This window comes from Anomaloglossus baeobatrachus, chromosome 8 (genome assembly GCF_048569485.1).
Source record: "Anomaloglossus baeobatrachus isolate aAnoBae1 chromosome 8, aAnoBae1.hap1, whole genome shotgun sequence".
NCBI lineage: Eukaryota > Metazoa > Chordata > Amphibia > Anura > Aromobatidae > Anomaloglossus > Anomaloglossus baeobatrachus.
Genome location: NC_134360.1, coordinates 40,227,687 through 40,250,423, shown reverse-complemented (window position 1 = coordinate 40,250,423; position 22,737 = coordinate 40,227,687). Strand labels below are relative to the sequence as shown.

Here is a 22,737-nt window from a genome sequence, read left to right as displayed (position 1 = left end):
GCCTTCCTGGTCTTGCCCTTCAGATGTTTGTTTTCTATCTATGTACATATCTTTTGGTAATAAAGTCCTTTGTCTGCTCAAATGGCTCTCTTTAGTCTTTTATTGATGTTGTCAGGGTCCTGCTTGTTACCATTTGCTTTTGCTATTTGTCTTTTTCGACTAATTTTAGGGCCTCTTCTGTTAACCATTGCTGTGGGGGTCTCTTCTGCCTCTTGTTTATTGTCTTTCTGGCTTCTTCAGTACCGAGTTTTTCCAAAAAATAAGGCCTCACCCAATTATAAGCCTTAGCAGGGATTTTCAACATTTTCGGAGCAAGGCTTAAATATAAGCCCCCCCCCCCCCCAAAATAAGCCCTAGTCGCGGAATAATAATGAAGTATCCATGCAGCTAAAAAAAGATACAGATACTGCAGGACACTTCATTATACACAGCGGGCACCTCACAATCACACTCCCCAGACGCCGAGTAGAAGACCTGCAGTGATCACACGCCCGCACACATCAGATCTCACACACACACACACACACACACAATCAGATCTCACACACACACACCAGATCTCACAAACAAACATCCAACCTCACACAAACATCAGATCGCACACATAATCAGATCGCACACATAATCAGATCACACACACAAACATTGAATCACACGCAAACATCAAATCACACACACAAACATCAGATCGCACACACATCGGATCGCATACATACTCACCACATCCAGCGACACCGATCTCTTCTCGCCGGCAGAATCTTGAGAGGCAGTGCGGGGGAGCGCAAGGACCTGCAGAACAGGACCTGCGGCCGGACATGTGACTTCCTCCCATCATTCCCTGCGGCTGGTTGCGCTGGATGTGATGTGTGTGCGTGTGTGTGATCTGCTGTGTGTGTGTGTGTGTGTGTGTGCGTGTGTGTGCGCGCGATCGGCTGTGTGTGTGTGTGTGTGTGCGATGGGCTGTATGTGATTGGCTGTGTGTGTGCGATCGGCTGTGTGTGTGATCTGCTGTGTGTGTGTGTGTCAGTCAGCGTGTCAGCCATTAGCAGGGGAGGATGGCGTGCAGCACCCAACGGAGATCACAGGAGGACCTGGGAGCCACGCAGACGTCCTGCTCTGGTGAGTATGAGTCTGCTGGGAAGTGGGGGGGTCTGCTTTTTTGGGGGGTAAACTTACCCCCCAACCGTGTTTCTCCAAGAATAAGACCTCCTCCAAAAAGAAGCCCTAGTGCTTTTTTGGGGGCAAAAAAAATATAAAACAGTGTCTTATTTTTGGAAAAACATGGTAATAATCGTCGTTATGTGTCCATAATTCATCAGGATTTCTTTTATCCGTATCCAGAGATATAAATCGGTTGTGCAGACCGTTGCAAAAAGCTTCAAATATGTTGGTCAAATTGAAGTTGCAAATTATCTGTTGTCTATTCCTTTTGTTCAGGTTGACTCTAATCTTTGCTATCAAAAGTTCATGACCAGTTCCACAGTCGGCTCCTGGCCTTGTTTTCGCAGCAATGATTGACGACCTCCATCTTTGTCGAACGCATTTGTAGTCAATCTGATTCTTATAGGCTCCGTTCGGTGATGTCCATGTGTAAAGGCTCTGGTTGTGATTTTGGAAGAAGGTGTGCATGATGGACAGTTCATTTGTTGTAGAAAACTCAATGAATCTTCCTCCAGCCTCGTTTTGGTCACTAAGTCCAAAGTTTCCAACAACGATTCCATGTTTGCCATGGCCAACTTTGACATTCAAGTCTCCCATGATAATGAGTAAATCTTGTCGATTTCTTCTTGAACTTGTTCGTAAAACAATCAACGTCCTCGTCCTCGGCATCTATTGTTGGTGAGTAGTCTTGTATAACTGACATGGATTGGCGCTCCCTATAGTCATATCGAGATGACTCTATCAATTTGCATTATACTGTTTGTTAAAATTTTCGGACGTTATTGAGATATTACCAGTTTTCTTTTGTTTACACCTCACAGCCTTGGAGACCGACCACTGCTGCTTGTGGCTGAACATGAAAAGTACTAACAAGCTCTTTTGTATTGAGCTTGTAAGCACTTTTTTAAACTGGCCAGATTCGATGAAGCACGCTGTTACCTTCTAATCCCAGACATCTTCAGTGCAATGCTAATGTGCTATACCGCAGTTGTGGTCGGTCTCCTAGGCAACAAACTGTAAACATAAGAAAAGTGTTAATATCTCATGAACAGCGGCAAATTTTAATAAATTGGAAAGATGTTTGTTATTCCAAGCACTATGTGTCACGATTCCTAGGTGCAGGACATTCTGTATTGTTCTGCTGTGCTCTCCTATAGAACCAGTATATGTTGCTTATAGTGCAGAGCGTTTTGCAGGATAAATGCTCTGCTGGTTATTTCACAGCACTGGGTTCCACGATGGTCCTGGGAGGTGATCACATAGATGCTTCTCTTTCCCAGTGATTGCTTTGCATTTTATGGAGTGTGTTAGCTCATTACTCCGCCAGTTGTCGTTCCTGGTTACCGTTGTGCTGTTGACTCCCATAGTGCTCAGTGTTTAGATTTTGGCCTCTCGACTCCGGACTGTCGTTGACCCATCTCTGCCTGTCTCCCCCTGTTTCTGTTGTGACTTCCCGGCTTCTGACCTCGGACTTCCTCCTGACCTCATCCCCGCCTGCTCCCTGTATTTTGTACGTATTCTACTGGAACCCTGACCTTCGGATTGTGTCTTGACCTCATCTCTGTCTGCCCCTCATGTACTGTCATGCCCCCTGTCTGATTACCTCTCCTTTTACTGCATGTAAGTAGCGACTAGCGCCACCTAATAGAGGATATGGGCTGTGGAAATAAGAGCGCAATAGGGTTTTACCTGATATAAAAAATAGAGGTATTACTTGCATTGTACTAACCTTGAAGGGTTGTGAGAGTCACAACCCCTTATAGCGCATGTAATAATGGTGGTCAGCAGCAGCCCTGATGTTTTGGAGATGTACCATTCAATAGGAAGGAATACGGGTTAAGCTCTGCTAAAACCACAGGGTCCAAAAGATTGATTAATTCCTTTTTATGTGTTCACAGGTCAACGCATTTCAGAGACATCCGTCTCCTTCATCAGGACAAAAAAGGAACAGCATGCTGTTCCTTTTATGTCCTGATGAAGGAGACGGATGTCTCTGAAACGTGTTGACCTGTGAACAAATAAAAAGGAATTAATCAATCTTTTGGACCCTGTGGTTTTAGCGGGGCTTAAGGCTAGTTTCACACTTGCGTTGAACGGTATCCGTTGCATTGCGTTGTGTGACGGATGCAACGGATGTGTTGCATATAGTGGCATAATGGATCATACAAAACAACGGAATTAGCCTTTTTTTTTTTTTTACACAGTTTCACCAGCGGCAGACTATTGTGAACGATCAGCTTATCGCTCCCAGCAGCCGGTCGCCGGGTGATCAGCTGATCGCTCCCAGCACGGGGGAGGGGGGGTTAAACTGATCACTCCCAGCGCCGGGTGATCAGCTGATCGCTCTCAGCGCCGGGTGATCAGCTGATTTCTCCCAGCGCCGGGTGATCAGCTGATCGCTCCCAGCACCGGGTGATCAGCTGATCGCTCCCAGGATTGGGGGGGGTAAAGTGATCACTCCCAGCGCCGGGTGATCAGCTGATCGCTCGGCCGCCGAGAAGGTGTGCGGGGGGCGGAGTGGGTGGAGCCGAGCGGGGCCATGGCGCTGAGGACAGGTGAGTGTGTATGTGTGTGTGTGTGTATATATATACATGCGGAGTGGATTATGGGAGGGGGCGGAGCCGAGCGGGGAAGTGTCGGGCTCCCTGCACATGTGGCCAGGGTAAATATCGGGTAAAGCACTTTGCTTGGTTACCCGATATTTACCTTGGTTACGGCTGCAGGGAGCCAGAGAGAGCATGTGCAGTGAAATCCTAAGGATTCCGCTGCTCAAAAAACGTTACATGCTGCGTTCCTCCCGCTGGGCGGAAGCAAAGCAGCGTCGCCCAGCGGAAGCAACGCAGGTCCTTTTGGCACAATCCGTCATCCATACAAGGCTATGGGAAACAGCGGAATCCATTAACGGATTCCGCTATTTTCCAAAAGGGCGGATTGTGACGGAAGGAAAACAACACAAGTGTGAAAGTACCCTAACCCGTATTCCTTCTTATTGAATGGTATAGCGCCACCTAATGACAATCATCACACTATGAAGATGGGAATACCCTTTTTTCACCCCATGTCTTTCTAAGGGAAATTGAAGCCTGAAATATATTAGGCATTACATTAGCACAATTTGGAAAAGTTACATAATGAGAAAAAAATATAATTAATTACAGGTTAAATAAATGCAGGAGTGTCAGAAGTTGCATTATCTTTACATCCCCTTATGTTATAGGACTTACCGTCTGCATTGCGAATCACAACCTTGTATTCTGTGGCACCGGGTAGCCCATTCCATGATAACCGTACCCGCTTGCCTGTTACCTCTGTGATCTTTAAGTCTGTGATTGTACCAATGGTGACACCTGTCATGGGAAACCAAAAGTGACATTATTGAAATGTACTAAGTAAAATAAGCACATTGGGATAGCGGGATATGAGATAGGTGATAGATATATAGACAGATAGTATCAGGGCGGCTCTTTCCTGTCTCAGAAGTGGTCGCTGGCGTTGCGATTTCCTTGCCATCGTACAGGGTGAATAGGGTGATGCGATATTCTGTTCCCGGCCGTAGACCAGTGATGTCATACTTGTTGACGGTCGTTGGTAGGTTGACAATCTGTGGATTTTTTGTGACCCCTGTAAAATATCCACAGTTGGAGTATATCACCTGTTTTGTTCTTTGGGCTTTCTATCTGACCCCCACTGTTCTGTACCTACCCCTCCCTCGTTTCCACTCCAGCCGGTAGCCTGTAGCTTCAGGGATTAGATTCCATGTTACCTGGATGGAGGTCGGACTGTCAGCAAATGTCCTCAGCACCTGAACAATCCCGGAATCTGTAAGAGAAGAATGATATGTGCAGGTGGAGAAAACTGTAGTGTAGCAGTCAGTAGAGGCTAGATCAAAGTACTGTCATGCGCAGGCGCGAGAAACGTTGAAATGTGCCGCCCCCGTGCCAGCAGCCGTGCTGCTCGGATCCGGATCTACGGTATGGCTCGAGGGACCCTACCGGACCCGGGGGGTCGCGCGGACACTCCGAATAAAAGGGGGACGTATTTGTACGGGGGTTGTTGAAAACTGTCTGTGACGCCACCCACGGTGTGTGGTGAGATGTAGCACCACCGCTGCTGTTGTGGGGCTGGCAGCTGGATGTTAACCCCTCCGTGGGCAGGGATGGATGCCACGGAGCCCAATGTCTCTGTGCAGGGGATGATAACGGCAGGGGCCGGCGCACCCGGTCAGGCCGGGAAAGTTACTCACTGTTGAATCAATCACACAAGTCTTTTGGTAAACCAAGGTGATGGTGGCCGGCTGCCGCAGACGGGTGTATCTGGTCCCACACCCGGGTTGATGGTCACTGCCCCTTTCCTCGGCACTTTGTGTTTGGTTGTGTAGACTTGCCGGTGTGTAACGCAGGAGTCTGCTCCCGGTCCTCTGGTTGGGAGCCGTGCCCGTCAGACGCTGACCCGTGGGATCTACCGGGCCCTGGCGGATGCCCTATCCCTCTCTGTGGGTCGTTGTCTACTTTTTGGGACTTAGGTTGGGACAGGACCTGTAATCCTGCCCTCAATCGGTTAATCAGCCAAACCGTCGGTGCCGGTCCTGGCTTCAGGGTCCGAGTACCCCCTGGTGTTCACGGTTTCCGGGTCGGTTCTCCGGTGTCGGTACCGGCGGGCTACAACCCTGCCCCGGTCCACCTCGGATCTGCCGAGCCGTCTTCCCGTCTCCTGCTGGCGGTGACCACCGTCTGCCACCTAGCCAATGTGTCAGGGCTCCGACCCTGACACCTGTCAGCTTCAACTCCAAAACTTGTCTCCTACTCCAACTCAACTTCAGACTTGAACTGTTGATTTTCCCGCCCCGGGCTCTCTAGACCCCCTAGGTGGGCGTTTTCCTTCCGCCTGGTCCCGCCCACTGGTGTGCCTGTCCTTCCCTGGGGGGGTGACTAGGGTTTTGTCGGCTGATTTAACCCTGTGTGGGAGCGGTGTTGTGCGGGGGCCTGAACTGTGTGACTCCTGGTTTTGCAAGGGCGTCACAGAAAGACTGCCCGCGCATGCGCATTACAGTACTTTGATCTGCCCTAAACCAGACAGATCAAAGTGCGCCTGCGCAGGAATGCAATGGCAGCCTCTCTGTGAATGACGTAGGACGCGTCATGCACACGGGGCTGGGCAAGAGGACGGCGCCGGACCAAGACCAGCAACACTCATCGGACCGGACCGCCCCCTTGTTGAATATAATAAAGACTTTTTTTATGTTCTACAGCACGGCCTGAGCTCTTATATACAGCATTCTGGAACACTGTATATAAGGGCTTACTGGTAGTGGCAGCAGCTCATAAGGACAAAACCTGGTGACCGGTTCCCTTTAATAATGTTACATTTTATATGAATCTTTTCTACCTGTTTTCACCCTGGTGGACACAGCCGGTCCTTCTACAGCTCCAAAGAGTGGGCTGACGGAGATGGTGTATTCAGTGCTGGGCTGGAGGTTCTGGATGGCATAAGTAGTAACGGTTGGACCCACATCAAAATCTTTGGTGTCATCTCCTGCAGAGAAAAAAAATTGTTAAATCTCTGAAGATTTGTCACCTATATGAAAAGTTATTCATCTTGCTAATATAGTCTATATTTCAATGTCTTACTTTTTTCAAGATCCCTGCAATGGTGTTACTAATCCGGAGCTAGTCATCTTGGTACAGCTTTGGTTTGATACAATGTATCAAAATAATCAACTGTTCGGAATCTTAAGGCAGTGTGTCTTTTATTCAGATTATGTCCTAAATCTGCATGTCTACCCTTATGCCAGCAAAGCCATTGAGAATCCTGTGCTTCTTTTTTTCCTTGCAGATTTGGTGCAGAAAATAATCTGCAGCATGTCAATTTTTGTTTTTTTGTTTTTTTTTTGGGTGGGGGGGGGTTTGCCTTTCCACCCATTGACTTCATTAAAAAAAAAAAACGCATGGTACATGACAAAAGGTGCAGATTTGATGCAAAAAAAATGTCTACACCAAAGCTGCAACGGACGCACATAGCCTAAAACAGCAGCCTGCATCTATCTGTTTTTCATCCTGGAGCTGACACTGATACATTGTACCAAATGTTTGAAAAGATGAGTGACAGTAGGACGAGGATACAGAGAGGAGCGGGCCTGAACTCCTCTAAAATTCTGTGTTCGTACCGACTCAGCTTTACGTATGCTAACCATTCGTGCGAGCATCACTGTGCTCGAGTACGCTCAGTGCTCAGGTACGCTCAGTGCTTGGGTACACTCAGTGCTTAGGTACGCTTGGTGCTCGGCCCAGTGCGAGCCGTTTGCAGTGTTTTAATGGTGTAAAATCAGTGTTATCGGATGTAGTGTGTACAAAAAAGAGAGAATGAGGGAAAAAAAAACATCCTTTCTCCCCTAGAAGTGTTCTGTTTATGGCTGGCTGTATGTCGGCGGGGAGAGACGAGCTGTCAATCAGTGACTTCCAATGAAGTTTCTATCAAATCTGGGTCCAGAACAGAACTTTATCTAAAGTCCGGCTGAACCCGCAGAACCCGAACTTCCACGGGTCCACTTATCTCTACTAGGATATTGTTGACTGTGAGCCCTCGTGGGTAGGGTCCTCTCTCCCCCTGTAGATTGTAAGCCCTCGTGGGCAGCAGGGTCTTCTCTCCTCCTCCTGTAGACTGTGAGCCCTTGTGGGCAGAGTCCTCTCTCCCCCCGTAGACTGTGAGCCCTCGTGGGCAGGGTCCTCTCTCCTCCTGTAGACTGTGAGCCCTCGTGGGCAGGGTCCTCTCTTCCCCTGTAGACTATGAGCCCTCGTGGGCAGGGTCCTCTCTCCTCCTGTAGACTGTGAGCCCTCGTGGACAGGGTCCTCTCTCCCCTTGTAGATTGTGAGCCCTCGTGGGCAGGGTCCTCTTTCTCCCTGTAGACTGTGAGCCCTCGTGGGCAGGGTCCTCTCTCCCCCTGTAGACTGTGAGCCCTCGCTCCACCTGTAGACTGTGATCCCTCGTGGGCAGGGTCCTCTCTCCCCTTGTAGATTGTGAGCCCTCGTGGGCAGGGTCCTCTTTCTCCCTGTAGACTGTGAGCCCTCGTGGGCAGGGTCCTCTCTCCCCTTGTAGATTGTGAGCCCTCGTGGGCAGGGTCCTCTTTCTCCCTGTAGACTGTGAGCCCTCGTGGGCAGGGTCCTCTCTCCCCCTGTAGACTGTGAGCCCTCGCTCCACCTGTAGACTGTGAGCCCTCATGGGCAGGGTCCTCGCTCCACCTGTAAACTGTGAGCCCTCGTGGGCAGGGTCCTTACTCCACCTGTAGACTGTGAGCCCTCATGGGCAGGGTCCTCTCTCCCCCTGTAGACTGTGAGTCCTTGTGGGCAGGGTCCTCTCTCCTCCTGTAGACTGTGAGCTCTCGTGGACAGGGTCCTCTCCTCTCCTATACCTGTCTCTGTCTTGTATTGTTCATGATTATTGGACTTGCGATATTTTGTATACCCCTTTTCATATGTAAAGTGCCATTTAATAAATTCCGCTATAATAATAATACTCTCTAGGTATGAGGCGAGCAGGTGTCATTGTATGCGAGATTCGAGAGAGAATTGCTGCACTTGTCCTCATCACAAATAATAACGCATGAACCCAAACTGGGCCGGGCCCCCTAACTCCAAGGGCCCCATAGCAGCTCTACGGGCCATCTCTATGGCAAATATGCCCTTGGACAACCATCCTTAAAGAATATACTAATTCCATTGATTGGTAAAAGCTAAATGGTAAAAATTCATACATAGTAGTACAACTAGTGTTTCTAGAGTCCTCCTTAGCACAACTTTCTTATTGATAGTACTGCTCTATTATCCAATGGTAAAAAAAAAAAATAATCAGAGACCCCCTTAAATAACTGGAGCTCAGACCCCTCTACATTTACACAACTGTTAACAAATATTCATAACAGTATAGGCCTCTGTATAAGGCCTCCTTCACACATCCGTGTCTCCTGTAGGTGTGACGTCAGTTTTCACACTTACCGGAGACATGGACACACGTAGATCCATTAAAATCAATGGGTATACGCCCACATCCATGTTTTAACATGGATTGTGAGTCCGTGTGGAGCACATGAGTGTCTGTGTGCTCTACATGGCAACATGTCCATTTTTCTCCGTCAGCACGGGTGTCACATGGACCACGCACTTATGTGATCCATGTGATCTCAGTGTGGCACGTACCGGAGAAAACACCGGTGACATAAAAATTAAAGAATTTTTAGGCTATGTACCCGTCGATTTTGTTGTGGAAATCCTGCGGATTTATCTGGATTTTCTAGATAAATCCGCAGTTTCTAGCAAGTACAGACACTCCCCATGATATCCTATGGGATTTGGGGAGTGCTGGATCAATGCTGCGGTATGTACGGCTGCGGAAAATGCTGCGGATGTCCCACAGTCGCACGTAACTGCATGTCCATTACTCATGCGGACATATCTGCAGAATTCCTGCTCCTCCACTTTGGAGATAGAGGGCGGAAATTCCGCAGGAATTCTGCACGAAATCGGCACTGTTTCCGCAGGCTTACCGCAACAACTCCACAGATATACCGCAGCAATGGATAGCTGCAGATTCCGGGGAGCAGCAGTGAACAAACCTGCGGAAATATCCGCGGGTACATTGTCCCATGGGCACATAGCCTTATACTTACCTGTCTCCGGAGCTGCTGCTACTTCCAAGCCCACTAATTATGCTCATGCATATTCACTGCACTTGTGCCACCCCTGCGCCAGCAGCCGGTCTGCTCGGATCCAGATCCGCGGTGGCTCGCGGGGTGTCCAGACCCGGGGGTCGTGCGGCCACTCAAATGAAGGGGGTATTTGCAGGGGATTGTGTTAAAGTTTGTGACGCCACCCGTGGTATGTGGTAATGTAGAGTACCACCGCTGCAGTTGGGAGTACCCGGGGCGTGATGGAGCGGGGCAGCCAGGTGTTAGAACCCTCCACAGGTAGGGGGGATGCCCCGGGACTCGGTGATGGTGTTCGGGGAGTGCCGTTGGGTGCGAAGGGGGTCACTTTCGTACTCAGTCCATTAAGCTGACACGATAACTGGATAAACCAAAGTTCTGGATATCTCTGCCGCTGAGGGGAGCTAGTTCGGGTCCCGTCCCCAATGGTGCTGCCTGGTGATCCGTGACCTGCCTTCTGGCACTAAGTTTACTTCTTACTAACTGTGGGAGCTTGCTCTCAGGGTTCACCCTTGGGATTTTCTGGACCGTTTTGGTGGAAAGTCCTATCTCCCTCGTTGCGCTAGTACCCCGATTTTGGAGCACGTGGAGAGCGGATCTTGAAGGCTCCGTTCTCGTCGGGTAAATTGTCAGGTTGCCTGAAGCTACTCCCTGACTTAGGGTCCATGTACCCTGTTGTGCCCTGGTCCCAGCTCGGTGATGGTGCAAGGCCGCCGGTTGTCCTCCTCAACAGTTCCGTGCCCCTTGCCACGATCCCCTGCGACCGGGGGTCCAACTCCTCTAGGCCCAGACCACCATCTGCTACCTAGATGGCTTCTTAGGAGCCCAGCTCCTGACCTCCTCTCTCCTTCATTTCCAAACTCCTTCTCCCCTCTGCTCTTACTACCACTACTCCTGACACTCCTGACCTCCCCTTAACCAACCCCCCAAGTGGGCGAGCCTATTCAACTCAGGCCGTCCACTGGTGTGTCTGGTGGGTGTGGTACAGAGTGTACCTAGGATTTTAATTAGCTGATGTAGGCAACACCATGTAGTTGGGGACCCATAACCAAGAAGGAGGTGGATATTGCACGGGAGGGCAGATTGTACAATACCCTGTGACGACCTGATAGTCCAGGGGCGTCACACACTCACCACGGAAGTACCAGCAGCACCAGAGACAGGTACGTATACCAGCTTATGCTGTCTGTGTGCTATCCAGATATCACACGGCCACTCTGGCCGCAATACAAGTCTGATTAATTACATCAGACGGGCGACAGCAATTCTTTGACAAAAATATTTATGCAACTCGTCAATCACAGATAACTCGCATTCAAGTCATAATCAAATGTAACTAGAGCCATATAGCTTTTACGGGCTAATGCATATAATGGGGCGAGTCTGACTATGTAGCAGAGGTGCGTCACGGGGTTGTGTGAGGACGGCCGGTGCCCTGTTCTTTCATGCCATTCTCTTATTGTCTTACTATTCTTTAACTCTACCTTTGAATGGCTTCCAATAATTCCTTCCAACTCCTCAGTGAGCCAAGCAGACAATTGCTGGCACGATCGTGGGCTCTGGGAGGTGCAAGCCTCTACCTCGCTCCTATCAAAGGCACCAAGCACATTCCTGTTCCTTACTAATGAGTGGTGAGGATCAGGAGCTTATGATGAAGAAACAAGTCACATTTCCTTTGTTATCATCTGTTGAGGATGAATCTAGAGGAGGACGTCTCCCCAGACTCCTTCTAGGGGGAGTCAAGCCTCAAACAACCATTAATACATGCCTCCAGGAAAAGTCAAAGGAAAGGGGCAAGTTCAGGGCCAAGTGCACTGTTATAATGCTACATTATTTGGCATCACATATTGCAACTAATTCACCCAACCCATTATGTAAACATCACCACCAATTATGATTTGCTTCCCAATAATCTATAATGAAAAATCTCCTATATATTCAGCTTCTATTTAGATCTATGCATCTCCATGGTAACAGACTACATGAAAGTCTGTGTAGTCAGATTCTTCAGGCATAGTCTCTTCCATCGGTCGCCTACTCCTACCAAGTATACTGTATATGAGCAAAAATAAAGGTAACAGATGGAAGCCATTAGGACCGCAGGGTCAGACTGCACAGGGTTTGGATTACAGTCTGTCACCATAGAGCAGCGGTGCCCAATATCTGCCGGGGGCCACATGCAGCCCATGAGGCCAATCTGTGCAGCCCAAAGCCATCACTGCCTCCTCTGTAACCAGAAAAGACAGGAGTTTTTATAAGGCAAAAATGAGAAATTTATTTATTGATGCAAAAATCACACACGGTTAAAAGCATGTATTAATAGAACATACAGGTAAAAGTAGTGCTATAGAGGGGAAACACCCAAAGATAAGTGGGGCAGAGAAGCACGCTCATAAGTTTATCACAGACATGGGTATATACATCAGGCCCTCATGAATAGAGTACAAAAAACTGTAAGAGTAAATCAAGCCTTAAGTCAAATGCTCACCCATTGTTAAAAGAGCGTCGCAACTGCGTCCCACAAATCAAGAAGACCCAACCAACGCGCGTTTCGCGTCGCACATCACATGCTTTTAAACGTGTGTGATTTTTGCATCAATAAATAAATTTATCATTTTTGCCTTATAAAAACTCCTGCCTTTTCTGGTTTCATATGCTAAAATGGAGTGGTTTCTTTGAATAACTTTGATAATGATTGAGATGTGCTTTTTGGTCAAATATATAACATAACTGTCTCCTCTGTAACTCACATAAACTATGGGGAATAGCTGAACTCATCTCCTAGAACCCTGATCTTCAGCTTGTATCTTGACCTCGCCTCTGTCTGTCCCCCCCCCCATGTACTGTCATGCCCTCCTGGTTTATGATCTCGGCCTGTCTGACTATAGGCCCATTTACACGCTACAATATCACTAGCGAGCGTACCCACCCCCGTCATTTCTGCGTGAAAAAAAACGCTGCCCGTGGCGCACAATATCGCTACCACCCGTCACACATACTTACCTTCCTAGCGACGTCACTGTCGGCGGCGAACAACCTCTTTGTTAAGGGGTCGGTTTGTGCGCTGTCACACAGCGGCCGACCAATAGAAGCGGATGGGCGGAGACCAGCCGCATTAACGACACGTCCACCTCGTTGCCGGAGGGCGCAGGTACGCTGTTGTTCATCATTCCCGAGGTGTCACACGTAGCGGTGTGTGCTGCCTCAGGAACGACGAACAACCTGCGTCCTCAACGATCAACGAGATTTTGAAAATGAACGACGTGTCAACGATCAACGATTAGGTGAGTATTTTTGATCGTTAACACTCGCTCGGAGCTGTTACACGCAATGACGTCGCTAACGACGCCGGATGTGCGTCACGAATTCCGTTACCCCGACGACATCTCGTTAGCGATATCGTTGTGTGTAAATGGGCCTTATCTCTCCTTTACTGCATACAATGATAAATGAGGACCACAGCCGCACCATGATTAACAAGTTGGTATCTAGTAAATTAAATAATTCAAATACATGGTGAGATATAGGACCCGGACAGGTCGCTAATAAATATGCACAGAAAGAGGAAAAACGCAACCACAACGCCTAATTGTGCAAGTGATATCTTTATTGAAACCAGGAAAGGTGAATGGCGGCACAATTACAAGTGAGACTGCAGGTAGCAGGAGGTCCAAGGTAATGAATATGGTAACTATTGTCAATCAGGTTAAATGATTGAACATGTATACATATAAATACACAAGTACCGTCCCACTGGTTCAATGGTTCAATGAGCAGATGGAGCGATACAATTTACCAACCAGGAAAAGGTGCATATAGATCAGATGTCAGGAGGATATAAGCCTGAACGAGGTATACAGCAGTTAGCAATCACAAAGTAAAAAAGCATACAACTAAGCCACAACTATCTGCATGTAATAGATACTGGCATACCTGGGAGGAAAGAACCTTGGAGCACACCGTGACCTGCGTCACCCGACGGCCGTTTCGGCTGTCCAAGGCTTCGTCAGGGTGAGTACTGCATACAAGTAGTGTCTAGCGCCACCTTGTCACAGTCATCACAGTACCTCTATGCATGTTTCCAGATGCCCTGGCCAAGACTAACGTGTCTTGTCAGCCCCACGTGGCATCGTGTACATGTACTTCCAGCACATAATTTCTTAAAAATACAGACCAGCCTCCAGAATGCTGACTTTTGAGGGAGAGAGACCAAGATATATATCTCAAAGATTTGCCATTCAGGACTTTAGGAAAGCTGGGTGACATCTCAATAGAAGGCATATACAGTATGACAGGTGTTCCTTACCTGACTGAGACACCCAGGAGATCCGGTAGCCAGTAGCTCCTCTGATCGCCCCCCATGTTGCTGCCATGCTTTGAGAGGTGACATCTCTGATGTTCAGGCCAGTAACTCCTTCTATACGTTCTGTGGATGAGATGTGATAATGTCATGTATTTTTTAATTTTTGGGGACCAAATTTAGAATTAATGCAGAGAACATATACGTATTTCCAGTAAAATAACATTTAATGCTCACAATGATAGTCACAAAATGTGTATCTTATGATACAAGTAACGATTCAGTTGGGCAGCCCTTACTTAAGATGACGCCAATGCTTTGCCTTTGGTACTGAGATCTTCACCCCGTATCTTGTACTGTCAAACACTATATACATTGGCTAGTTATGCAGTATGCAGTATGCTACCCGTAACCCAACAATTTTACACAGTGTCCTATTAAGAAAAAATGTACAGGGTTGACAGCACCACAAACTGCAAAAATATCATACTGAAAAGTGCCTAAATAACACCGCACACAATGCCTAAGCAAAATATGACCATACACTGCTTCAATAAATTCAGAGTGATCATACATCATCAATGTACACAAAGTAATAACAATATTATACAATTTATAAATAATACTATGCCGTGTAGATATATTACTACTATACAAAATATATATAACAAGGCTATACTACACTACTATACAATGGATCAATAAATAATACTGCTATATTATACTACTGCACAATATATAAATAATACTGCTATACTGCACTGCTACGCAATGTCTAAATATGGTTATACTTATTAGAAAATATACTGAAGAACAGAGTATAAATAAATTTGCTATAAAATGTTGAAATAATACTACAATACAATGTATAAGTAATAGTGTTATACAAGGTATAAATAATACTGCTATACTGCACTACTACACAATGTCTAAATATGGTTATACTTATTAGAAAAAATACAGAAGTACAGAGTATAAATAAATTTGCTATAAAATGTTGAAATAATACTACAATACAACGTATAAGTAATACTGTTATACAAGGTATAAATAATACTGTTGTACAAGGTATAATGATATCACTACAAAATGTATACATCTTGCTGATATGTAATGTATAAATAATTTCACCAATCAGTATATCAATAATACTGTTATACAAGATATACCGTAAATAATACCACTATACAACGTATGAATATTACTGTTATACAGTATATAAATAATACCACCATATAATGTGTAAATAATACTGTTATACAAGATATAATGATATTACTAAAAAAAGTATAAATCCTGCTGTTATATAATATATAAATAATACCGCCATACAGTATACAAATAATACTGTTTTACAATGCATAAATAATACCACTATAAATGTGTAAATATTTCTGTTAGGCCTCCTTCACACGTCCGTGTCTCCGATACGTGTTTGGTATGTTTCCTCAAGTGCCAGAGACACGGGCACACGTAGACCCATTAAAATCAATGGGTCTGCGCACACGTGCGAGTTTTGCCATGGACCGTGTGTACGTGTGGAGCATACGTGTGCCCATGTGCTCCACACGTAGACATGTCCGTTTTTCTCCGGCATCACGGGTGGTACACGGACTGCAAGGATCAGATCCGTGTTACACATACAATGTATAAATATTTTTTCCATACAATGTATAAATAATAGTGTTATACAGTATATAAATAATACCACCATATAATGTATAAGTAATACTTTTATACAATGTATACATACTTTTGCTATATAAACTATAAAAAATACTACCATATACCATGTTATATAATGTATAAATAATACCGCAATATTATGTATAAACAATACTGTTATATAATGTATAAATAATACCGCAATATAATGTATAAATAATACTTTTATACAATGTAGAAATAATTCTGCTATATAAATTATAAATAATATCCCCATACATTGTATAAATAATACTGTTATATAATGTATACGTAATGGTACTATACAGTATTTAAATAGTGCCACTATACAATATATAAATATTTTTTCTATACAATGTATAAATAATAGTGTTATACAGTATATAAATAATACCACCATATAATATACTTTTATATAATGTATACATAATTTTGCTATATAAACCATAAAAAATACTACCATACATTGTATAAATAATACTGATACATAATGTATAAGTAATAGTAGTATACAGTATATAAATAGTACCTTTATACAATGCACAAATAATACTGTTATATAATATATAAACAATACTGTTATATAATGTATAAATAATACTGTTATACAATGTATAAATAATACAGCAATATAATGTATAAACAATACTGTTATATAATGTATAAATAATACCGCAATATAATATAAAAAGAATACTGTTATACAATGTATAAATAATACCGCAATATAAAGTATAAACAGTACCGTTATATAAGGTATAAATAATACTGCAATATAATGCATAAATAATAGTTATACAATGTATAAATAATACTGCAATATAATGTATAAACAATACTGTTATATAATGTATAAATAATACCGCAATATAATATATAAATAATACTGTTATACAATGTATAAATAATGCAGCAATATAATGTATAAATAATACTGTTATAGAATATATAAATAATACCGCCATATAATGTATAAATAATACTGTTATACAGTGTATAAATAATATTGTTATACTATGTCAATAATAATGCTATACAGTGTATAGATGATATGACAAAACAATATATAAATAATAATGCCATACATTTAACATTAAGAAAGGTAGCGGTTGCGGGCCTTGTCTTCAGCAGTGAGTGCAATGTCGTATACTTACGCGTTCGGCCAGTAATGGTGAGCGGTGTACCAGTCTGCCGCTGGTACTGGGGATAGAGCACAAGAATATACTCAGTATCGGGTCTGAGGTCACTAAGGCTATCGGACAAGGCGCTTCCACTAAGGGTCTTTTCACCCGTCCTTGCATCTCCTGTAAATAGAAATAGCATGATGAGAGTGATATTCCCCCACACTTGTCATATTTGAATATTACAATCCATCATCTCCTGGTGAGTCATGAGACCGTGCACCGTATGAGCCCTGGGGCAGAGAGTTCACTAATTGCTGCAGATACTCAACAGGGCGTGGACCGAAGAGCGACACAAGACTGCAAGCGTCAGAAGCAGACATGTACAGGTACGTCCGGGGATGAGGCTGGAGCACATCCAGCTGCACCGGGAGCTTTTAATATTAAACTTTTAAAATCCCGAAAATTCTTTAAGAAGCCCAAACAAAGACACAAATGTCAAAACCTCGCACGATAAATTACAAATATCTGCGGAAATCTGATTTGACACAACACGTCAAAGAAAGCCGCCATAAAGAATCTGGCATCTACATAGACGCGGTGAGGATGTTATATAGCGAGTATGCGACACATCATTATGTCACCCTGTATATACTGGACGTGATGAGTGTCCATCGCTCCTCTGCTGATGGCAGGGGGTAACGTAACCCCTTACACACCGGGCAATCTTTCATTTTTTTTAACTTCCATTTTTTTCCTCCTGTTCTTCCAAGAACCATAACTTTTTTTTACTTTTTCTGTCCACACCTCTCACATTTTTGTAAATATTTTATTACATCTTTTCATGGGACAACACTGAAGATCTGACACTTTAATTTTAGTGTCATGTGCCTTATAAGCATTACAAGGTCTCAGGTGTGAATGGGGATCAGTGTGTTACATTTGGTGTTATCTCTCACACACTCTCTCATACTGGTCACTGGAAGCTCAACATGGCTCCTCATGGCAAAGAATTCTTTGAGGATCTGAAAAAGAGAATTGTTGCTCTACATAAAGATGGCCGAGGCTATAAGAAGATTGCCAACACCCTGATACTGAGCTGCAGAACAGTGGCCAAGACCATACAGCGGTATAACAAAACAGGATTTACTCAGAACAGGCCTCGCCATAGTCGCCCAGAGGAGTTGAGTGCATATACTCAGCATCATATCCAGAGGTCATCTTTTCAAAATAGATGTATGAGTGCTGTCAGAGGTTATAGGGGTGGGGGGTCTGCCTGTCAGTGCTCAGACCATATGCTGCACACTGCACCACATTGGTCTGCATGGCTGTCATCCCAGAAGGAAGCCGGCAAATAGTTTGCTGAAAACAAGCAGACTAAGGACATGGATTACTGGAACTGTTCTGGGGTCTGATGAGACCAAGATAAACTTATTTGGTTCAGATGGTGTCAAGCATGTGTGACGGCAATCAAGGAGTACAAAGACAAGTGTGTCTTGCCTACAGTCAGGCATGGTGGTGGAGTGTCATGTTTGGGACTGTATGAGTGCTGCTAGCTGTGAGGAGCTACAGTTCATTGAGGGAACCATGAATGCCAACATGTCCTGTGACATACAGAAGTAGAGCATGATCCCCTCCCTTCATATTCCAACATGATAACGACCCCAAACAACTTCAAGACGACCACTGTCTTGCTAAAGAAACGGAGGTTAAAGGTGCTGGCCCGGCCAAGTATCTCCAGACCTAAACCCTATGGAGCATCTGTGGGGCCTCCTCAAACGGAAAATGGGGGAGCGCAAGGTCTCTAACATCCACCAGCTGTATGATGTCGTCATGGAGGATGGAAGAGGATTCAGCAGCTCCTATGAAGCTCTAGTGACCTACACGTCCGGGACAGTTAAGGCAACGCTGGAAAATAATGGTAGCCCCCGAGGAAGCACAATGCGAAACGCGCATGGGGGCCGTGGTTGTTTACATTCCCTGAGGCAGGACTATATGGGTAAGATGGATCTTTCTATATACTGATTCTAAAATTGTTGCATGTACTGAGAGTGCCCCCTAGTGGCCGTGGACAAATATCACAGGCTTCAGTGCCTCATTATAACTTTCCATCCCTTTTTACCTTTTTGTGATATCCCCTATAAGTCATATACATTTTCAAAACTTTTTTTGCCCTCGTTCTGTGATATAATATTATCAATTTTATCTTGATACTAATCTCAGTAAAGTATACACACTGGGCATGGTGCAATACTGCCACTGAGACAAATAATTTTTTTATATACCCTATCCTCCTTACTTAGACCTCGGGAATTTTGTAATCAACCCCCTTTTTCTGCACTCTTCATTTCCTCCCTGGTTTTATTATGTATACTTTTGGTCTTTATAGTAGTTATATTCTTGTACATACGGGCAGTATTATAGTAGTTATATTTTTGTACATAGGGGGCAGTATTATAGTAGTTATATTCTTGTACATCGGAGCAGTATTATAGTAGTTATATTCTTGTACATAAGAGCAGTATTATAGTAGTTATATTCTTGTACATCGGAGCAGTATTATAGTAGTTATATTCTTGTACATAGGAGCAGTATTATAGTAGTTATATTCTTGTACATAGGGGGCAGTATTATAGTAGTTATATTCTTGTACATAGGGGGCATTATTATAGTAGTTATATTCTTGTACATAGGGGGCAGTATTATAGTAGTTATATTCTTGTACATAGGAGTCAGTATTATAGTAGTTATATTCTTGTACATAGGGGGCAGAATTATAGTAGTTATATTCTTGTACATAGAGGCAGTATTATAGTAGTTATATTATTGTACATAGGGGGCAGAATTATAGTAGTTATATTCTTGTACATAGGAGTCAGTATTATAGTAGTTATATTATTGTACATAGGGGCAGTATTATAGTAGTTATATTCTTGTACATAGAGGCAGTATTATAGTAGTTACAGGGCCGTATTTGGGGTTTTTGCTGCCCTAGGCACTGTCAGTGGTGGCGCCCCCTTCTGATCAGTCAGATTACGGTTATATGCACACAGCTTTTTTTTTTTTTTCCAGACAGATCCGCCCTATAACCCGCCCAAAAAACCCAAACTCTAAATATTAAAGAAATGAACTCATACACTGCAATGTAAAACGACTTGCTGTTCATATGTTCAGTCTTTGGAGTTTTTTTAAGCGCGTCAGGTTTCCTCAGACATGAAGCGGCTGAAAGTGACCGGTCCTTTATATGGCGCCTGCTGCTTGGATGCCGCTTACTAGTTGTGACCGGTCCATTATATGGCGGCTTCTGCTTGGATGCCGCTTACTAGTTGTGACCGGTCCATTATATGGCGCCTGCTGCTTGGATGCCGCTTACTAGTTGTGACCGGCCATTATATGGCGCCTGCTGCTTGGATGCTGGTTACTAGTTGTGACCGGCCATTATATGGCGCCTGCTGCTTGGATGCCTCTTACTAGTTGTGACCGGCCATTATATGGCGCCTGCTGCTTGGATGCCGCTTACTAGTTGTGACCGGCCATTATATAGCTGCTTCTGCTTGGATGCCGCTTACTAGTTGTGACCGGTCCATTATATGGCGCCTGCTGCTTGGATGCCGCTTACTAGTTGTGACCGGCCATTATATGGCGGCTTCTGCTTGGATACTAGTTGTGACCGGTCCATTATATGGCGCCTGCTGCTTGGATGCCGCTTACTACTTCATTTAAAAAAATAAGTAAAATCCAGTAGCTAAAAGATGTTGGAAAAAACAACCAAGAAGCCACAGCAAAAAAAAATAAATATTTGCTTCAGGATAAAATGATGACTGTCCTAAAGTGTTTTCTGTCTGAATAATTCCGGGGGTTCACAGACATCTACAAGACGTGTGCACATTCCCTGATAGAGCCCAGAGCCTTCAGATAGTAGTTAAGACCTCCATACACATTAACCTAAAGTTGTCTAAACCCGCCAATATTGACAGGTTCTGCTGATAGCCCAATGTGAACAGGGGCTCTCAATTCTGATTGTCAGGGGAATAAGGATCCAGCATGTCCAATTACGGAGTGTAGATCCTATTATCCTCTAAATGATAAGCTGCTGTCGGAGATGTCCAACAGCGGCTCTAATAAAGAACACAGAAACACTTGGCAGAATGAGTGCTCCTGTATATTGGAGAGCCGAGCAAGATAGCTGCCGGCCTAAAAATCAGACTATAGTGTATGGGGGCTTTAGTCTATTACTTATTCGGCTGACAGACATGCAGATAGCTGTATTTTTAGTCCAGCACGCTGACCCTATGTTTTAGGATCAAGACTGATAAGGTAAAGATTACAACAGCCACATGACTATCACCAGAACCACCATCAGTACAGTAATACATAACTAAAACCACACTACATACTATAATACGTAACCAAAACCACAGTTAGTACAGTAATACATCAACAGAACTACTGTCAATACAGTAATATCACCAAAACCACCCTAAACACAATAACATCACCAAACACACCCTGAAGACAATACATCGCCAAAACCACCATCAGTACATGAATACAATGCCAACTTCACACAGCAATCAAGTGCAGTGTCAGGTTAGACCCATATACATCTATGTATTGCATTAACGTACAACTCTCAGTATGTCCTTAACAATGGTAAGGAGATGCTGGTAGTTGTTACCAGACATCATTAGACTGTGGACCATATAAGAACCACAATACTGATTAGTCCCAGGCAGTAGACTTAACTTTTGGACGAGATCTTATAGGTTTAGGTCCATTAATTCTGAGGAGATTAGTAGGGCAGAGGTGGGCTCAGTAGGGAGAAGGGGCATCATGGGGTGGGACTTTAGACCCCAACCAATTGCTCAAAAGACCTTTTAAGTGCACAGCTCAGGAGACAGGACTATGAAATTTTACTCCCGGAATCCATTCTGTCTGCATGTTCTGGTTCTGGGAAACACTCGGGGCCACGGTAGTCGGACCCCCAGCGATTGGAAAGTTATTCCCCATCCCAAGGATAGAGGGTAAGATCCCAATGTGAGAAAACCCCTTTAAAAGCAGCATTCACACTGCAGCCAAAGATGGGAAACTGATTTATCTAAACAGTGTCCATCACCCGATGCACGAGCAAAACTTTCATTCGTCAGGTGAGATGATTTTTAAGCTGACTTAAAGGGAATCTGTCACCCCAAAATGACACCTAGACTGCAGAAATATTTATATGGGGGACATGATCTGTGGAGAAATAAACCCACCCATAGAGTTCAGCTTAAAAGGAACTGGTCACGACCTTTAATATTAAACTGCTCCATTGTCTTGTTAGTCAGAAAATGTGCATCACTTACGTTGCATCACTAACAAGAGGGGGGGGCAGTTTAGAATTGAAAAAGGGTGTAACAGGTTCCCTTTAATGTTCACTGAAAAAGCCACATTTGATATGAAAATGAGGACATTTCTGCGCGGCCTAAGCCTGGGTGCACCGATACCACCGAATATAGGAAAATACTAGCCAGGCCTTTGTCTTAATAGTGATCCATTGGTGAGAGTGAGCACCGTAACACCAGATCTCCTGCTGCACCGCACCCAACACTGCGGCACACTCCAAGCGTCAGTGCGGGTGTGCACACAACACAGGAGGAGCACAGCGGCACACGCCAAGCGTCAGTGCATGTGTGCCTCCAACACAGGAGGAGCACAGCGGCACACTCCAAGCGTCAGTGCATGTGTGCATCCAACACAGGAGGAGCACAGTGAGGAGGGGGACACGGCGCTGT

At 44.7% G+C, this 22,737-nt stretch overlaps 1 protein-coding gene across 1 annotated transcript in view; it reads right to left on the bottom strand.

The window, feature by feature from the left end:
• Nucleotides 1-22,737, bottom strand: part of COL7A1 (collagen type VII alpha 1 chain) — a 193,444-nt gene that overhangs the window by 149,638 nt on the left and 21,069 nt on the right. The window contains exons 10-13 of the mRNA XM_075322059.1: nucleotides 16,997-17,146; nucleotides 14,163-14,282; nucleotides 6,547-6,693; nucleotides 4,386-4,508 (exon numbers count right to left, since the gene is read on the bottom strand). Of these exons, the coding sequence (XP_075178174.1) occupies nucleotides 4,386-4,508; nucleotides 6,547-6,693; nucleotides 14,163-14,282; nucleotides 16,997-17,146 (540 nt within the window). The remainder of the gene's footprint in view (nucleotides 1-4,385; nucleotides 4,509-6,546; nucleotides 6,694-14,162; nucleotides 14,283-16,996; nucleotides 17,147-22,737) is intronic.